General features: G+C 38.7%; 1 protein-coding gene across 1 annotated transcript in view; it reads left to right on the top strand.

The window, feature by feature from the left end:
- Positions 1-2,399: 2,399 nt before the first annotated feature.
- Positions 2,400-5,221, top strand: part of si:dkey-288a3.2 (protein phosphatase 1 regulatory subunit 37) — a gene marked incomplete at its 5' end in the record, with an annotated part of 9,588 nt that continues 6,766 nt past the window's right edge. The window contains 3 exon segments of the mRNA XM_014011858.1: positions 2,400-2,500; positions 2,694-2,813; positions 3,174-3,321. Of these exon segments, the coding sequence (XP_013867312.1) occupies positions 2,715-2,813; positions 3,174-3,321 (247 nt within the window).

The following is a 5,221-nucleotide window of genomic DNA, read 5'->3' as shown; positions in this document are numbered from 1 at the left end:
AGAGGTTAGTACTGATGTTAGAAGCACAACACTATATTCTTAGGTTTTCCTTTTTATAATGTTGATAATGTTTAATCTATTATGTTTTGATTGATATGATTAGTTACATGTCCGAATTATATGACAACATAATCAACCGTTATGAGAACAGTAGGTGAGAATTTTGTCTGAATGCCTGTGATTCAGCCGTAGGTCAGTAGGGGGCGAACRCAGGCATTGAAGAACCATGTGTAAATTGATGAACTTCCTGGTTTTTCGCCAGTGTGGTTTCCTGTCAGGTCCATTGGCAATAAACCTCACTCAGATCCAGAATTCTGGTGTTGTATGGTTTGGTTCCTTCTACAAATCATTTTATTTAACAATGGTGGGTTAAAATCGACTTCAGTTTATTGAATACGTATTTTTATTACATTACTGTTTCTGACATTCCCACTTCACCGGAGAAGGAAAAAGTTTCTAGACTCGTGGCTCTAATTGTCCTGAAATCCTTTTGATCTCATTCTTTTGGTCACTACCCAGTGTTTATTTATCAAACTAAGAATCAAGTCAAATTTGGTCAAAACGACCTCAGCACATTTCCAGATTYCTGTTTTTAAGCTACGTTTTGTTCAAACTGATATGAGCGATTCTAGATATATGTGACCCATCACATCGAAACGAGGATTAAGTCCAAAAGTGGGATGTGGAAAATTGGCAGATATAGGGTTTTGATTTAAACATGTGCAAACATTGCATTTTGTCAAAATATAATGAATTAATGCCTTGTCAAAGTATGATTTGAATGAACTGTCTGAAGTATAATCCTAAATAAGATTTTTTGAAGCATTTTTTTGAGCAGTAGCAACCAAAAAAACAGATTTTGAGGAAAAATACATTAAAATTTTGAATTTTTCCCAGTGAGCTGGAAATGTTTTTGTTTCTTTTCAACTGGGATATCTTAACATACAAATACTTTGAGGTTTTCTCTTTATATTGACATCAAAAATTACTCAATAAATTTACATAAAATTAGGATTCAGACCACACAGTAATATATTATTGTAACCAACAAAACAAATTAAGTCATATCTCTGGAAAAGCTTATGATATCAGAATGATTCAGGTATCAAAATGTAGCTTTTAAAGCCAGGAATCTGAAAATGTGATTAGGTCATTTTGTCCAAATTTGACATAATCCTCATTTTGATATGATGGGTCACATGTGGCTTGATTTGTCTTCTTAATCAAGAAAACCCATTGACATTTAGGCTAAATCCTATTTTTGGGTTATTCAAATGAGGATTTTGTACCATTGATATAAAGACGAAATCTCAAAAAGTATTGGATATTAGGATTTACCAGCTAGAAAGGGGGAAAAAATGCTAGTGCCCAGAGAAAATGACAAAAATGTAAGGTTTTATTGGCTCAAAATTGTGTTTTTTGTTGCTACTGTTCAGATAAGTGCTTCAAAACTTATTTAAAGGGGGCGGGGGGGTGTTATGCAAAAATGAACTTTTTTTGGAGCTTTATGTCATGTTTTAATCCCTCATCAAAAACATACCCAGAGTGACACGTTGACTCATTCATGCATGTTGGAGCTGCCTGAAGGCTTGTTGGTACAAAGCTCCGCCTATTTGTACATAGCTCCTCCCTGGAGCTCAGGCTGCAGCCGAGCTCCCGTCCCACAGAGCACCCCTCCTCCGAAGCATTGTAGTGAAGACTTGCTGAAGTGGGAGTGTCAGAAACGGTAGGATGTTCTTAAAGAGACAGAGACCAATTTTAAGGTGTTTAGTTGAATTTATGTTTGAGATATTCAACATTTTCATAACGACTTAACGTAAGATTGTTACTTTATTGAGGTATAAAAACTAGAACAGTAATGTTACAACTAAGATTTTAATGATCATCTGTGTCACATAATGAATAAAAACAACTAAAAATACACAAACTAAATTTATAAAGTTTCTACCTGGGAGAATAAATAAGTTGTTAGGTCCCTGGTTGTCTTTTTATTTGTCGTTCTGTTTTTTTTTTTTTTTTTTTTTGAGTTATAGTAATCTCAAAACATTTATCAGTTAGAGAATTTAAGCCGGTGTATACAGGTATTTTTATTGATTACTGTGGTCTGCAGGCAGACTGCAAACACTCAATAAACACTCAAGCATTCACATCTTGGAAGTCCAATCATGAAAAACTGCAGCAATCATCATTATTTCTCTTTCTGTGTTTCTGATTAAGTCTCAGAACTTTTATTAAAAGAAAACACAAACACACAGATAAACTTTGACTATAAAGGAAATTGTTTTGTCCTGATTGTAGCTAAAATCCTTTAAAAAAAACGCACATTTAGAGGTGCGCAATTTTGCCTGTTAGCAAACAGCCTCCTAATTATCCTGGTTTGATTGCTTTCCTCCATCAAGGTGAGCGATTAGACCACAGCTCCTGTGAAGCTCTGGAAGTTGTCCTGAAATCGCTGCACTTTGATTTCATCAGTCTGCAGGCAGCCCAACTGGAAGAAAATGTGAGTTTTATGAGTAAAACTTTTTTCCCCCTCGTCTTCATCTCCTAGTTCCAATACAGTTTCATATTCAGACCTTTTCTTGTATCAGATTAAAGTTTTTTCTTCTTCTTCCCAAAGAAACTTCATAACGTTCCTGTCAAATTTAGGGCCTTGCTTTCTTCATTTTTCTCCTTCACTATGTTCTCTGTTCCAGGGAGCGGCGTCCTTGCTGGATATGATTTTGTACTACGAATCTACAACACATCTTGACGTTTCTGACAACAGCAGTATGGGAACATCGGCTTGGAGGGCCCTCGCTCATTTGATAAAGCAGGTTGGCTGACGCGCTGGAGCAGTAATCTTTTCATGTAGGCTTTCTCGCAGGGATAATGCTCATCCTGGAAAGTGAGTTTGGGGGGGGCCGCGTTACGCGGGGAGAAGATGCAGGTCCCAACAAACAGGGTGAGAAGTCACGGCGGCAGGAAACGTGGTGGATTTAACGCGGCGTCGCAGAAAATATCAGCCGAGAAACCTGTTATCGGAGGGCAGGACTCCGGGTTAGTTTGTCGAAACGAAACACGAGTCCGGCTGTTTGTGTCGACGGCTTGATTAAAACAGATAAAAGGCAACGTTACACGTGAGAAGAAGACGTGAAGATATTTCCTCCCTCAGTTTGYGTCACTTTGTGTTTCAGAGTGTGTGTCTGTCCAGGCTGGATGTGTGTAACGTGCCCCTGGGGAACTATCAGGTGCAGTCGTTATCCAAAGCTCTGCTGACCAGCCGGCTCACAGTCCTGCACCTCCACAACACCCAGCTGAGCGGCATGCCGCTGTTCACACTGGGTAAGAAGAGCGGGAACACACACACACACACACATTACACACTTTTAAATGTTTGACAGCATTCAGTGAATTCAAAGGATGCAGAAACTTTTCTTTCTTAAATCCCATCCAGATAACCTGCAGCTCATTGTATTATCACTAAAAACATTCTTAAAACACAAAAAAACATAAAATATATCATTTTCTACAACATCCTCAGCGTGTGTTTATGTGTGCACAGGAATTCGAGTGTGTTTGTTGTGCGTGCTTGTGTTGTGCGGTCAGCAGGACCAGATTTTGACCCGTGACCGTCTCTGCAGGTCTGGACCAGGATTAGAGGCCTAATCTCTTACCTGCCACTTTACGCACTGCTGCACATGTCATTAAAGGAAGTGGCAGCCAGGACACTTACACACACACACACACACACACATAGTGTGGTCTTATAGAAACACACACAAATTAAAATACATTACACTCTGTTGGGTGTGATTGATCTGTTTTATTCTGTCTCAGCTGTCTCTGTGAGGAAAAGAAAAGGGTGTGTGTGTGTGTGTGTGTGTGTGTGTGTGTGTGTGTGTGTGTGTGTGTGTGTGTGTGTGTGTGTGTGTGTGTGTGTGTGTGTGTGTGTGTGTGTGTGTGTGTGTGTGTGTGTGTGTGTGTGTGTGTGTACATGTTTTAGTTACCTGGTGGGGACCTTTTTTGAGCATTTTCCTGGTACACACAGCCTGGTGAGGACCCAAAAGCCTGGTCCCCACTGGGGGAAATACAGTTAGTGGGTCAGAGGTTAGGATAAGGCTATAGAAATGACCAGTAAATGAATAGAAGTCAATCCGAAGTCCCCATGATGATAGAAGAACAATTATATGTGTGTATACAGTACAGTACTTGTTTCTACTACTGAATGAGGACTGTCATTATGTTTTTAACCAACAAAGTGAGGACRTTTTKGGRARKKRRRAMCYTTTYCCMRKYCYYMMYWTTTTTTTCAGTTTTACTGCGCTCTATTATTTAGAGGTATGGTGTGATTTAAGTTTTGGTTCAGGCTAAGATTAGGAATAGATGTGAGGCATAAATACAGTWACAAAAATGAATGGACGTTAATACATCAGCTCATCTTCAAACGAGGCCACATACGCCTGATATGTCCTGCTGGAGTGTGACGTGATTTGTGTCGTGCGCAGGTGTGATGGATTGTGTACAAACCAATAGGCTGTCAGAATGGTGTATTTACATACTTCTCATCCAATCACAATAATGACGTATCTGGATTTTTTTTTTTCTATGATACGAAACCAGAATGGAAACAAGCAAAAATAAAATTGGCGTAACGACTTTGTACTTTGTTTTTAAAATGTGCAGATAATTGCATGAAAATGTAAGGCATAGAAGTAAAAAGACAGTTGGAAATTAATTACTCAGTTTRAGTATAGATAACCAAAATCTCTACTTAAGTACAATGACAAAGTATTTGTACTTATATTTTACACCTCTGCATATAAATAAATTGAATATGTGCATAACTCACTCATACACTCACAAGAAAACACAAAAGAGGTTGACTTAGTACTGTACATAAAACACACACACGTTAGTATTATTATTATCCTAATGGGGACTTTGCATTGATTTCCATTCATTTACTGGCCATTTCTACAGCCCAAACCTGACCCTAAGCCTAACTTCACAGATACCTGACCTTAAACCTAATCGAAACTCTATTGACACCTTAGTCCTTCCTCTAACTCCTGACCCACCACTGGTGTTTCCCCCAATGGAGACCAAGCTTTTGTCCCTATAAAGAACAGTGGGTCCTTACTGGGAAAATGGTCAAAAACCGTCCCCACCAGGTAACAAAAACACTTACACACACACACACACACACACACACACACACACACACACATTACACACTTTTAAA

The sequence above is a fragment of the Austrofundulus limnaeus genome, unplaced genomic scaffold, assembly GCF_001266775.1.
Source record: "Austrofundulus limnaeus strain Quisiro unplaced genomic scaffold, Austrofundulus_limnaeus-1.0 Scaffold85, whole genome shotgun sequence".
Taxonomy (NCBI): Eukaryota; Metazoa; Chordata; class Actinopteri; order Cyprinodontiformes; family Rivulidae; genus Austrofundulus; species Austrofundulus limnaeus.
The sequence above is the reverse complement of the archived record's forward strand: the minus strand, read 5'-3'. Positions and strand labels throughout refer to the sequence as shown.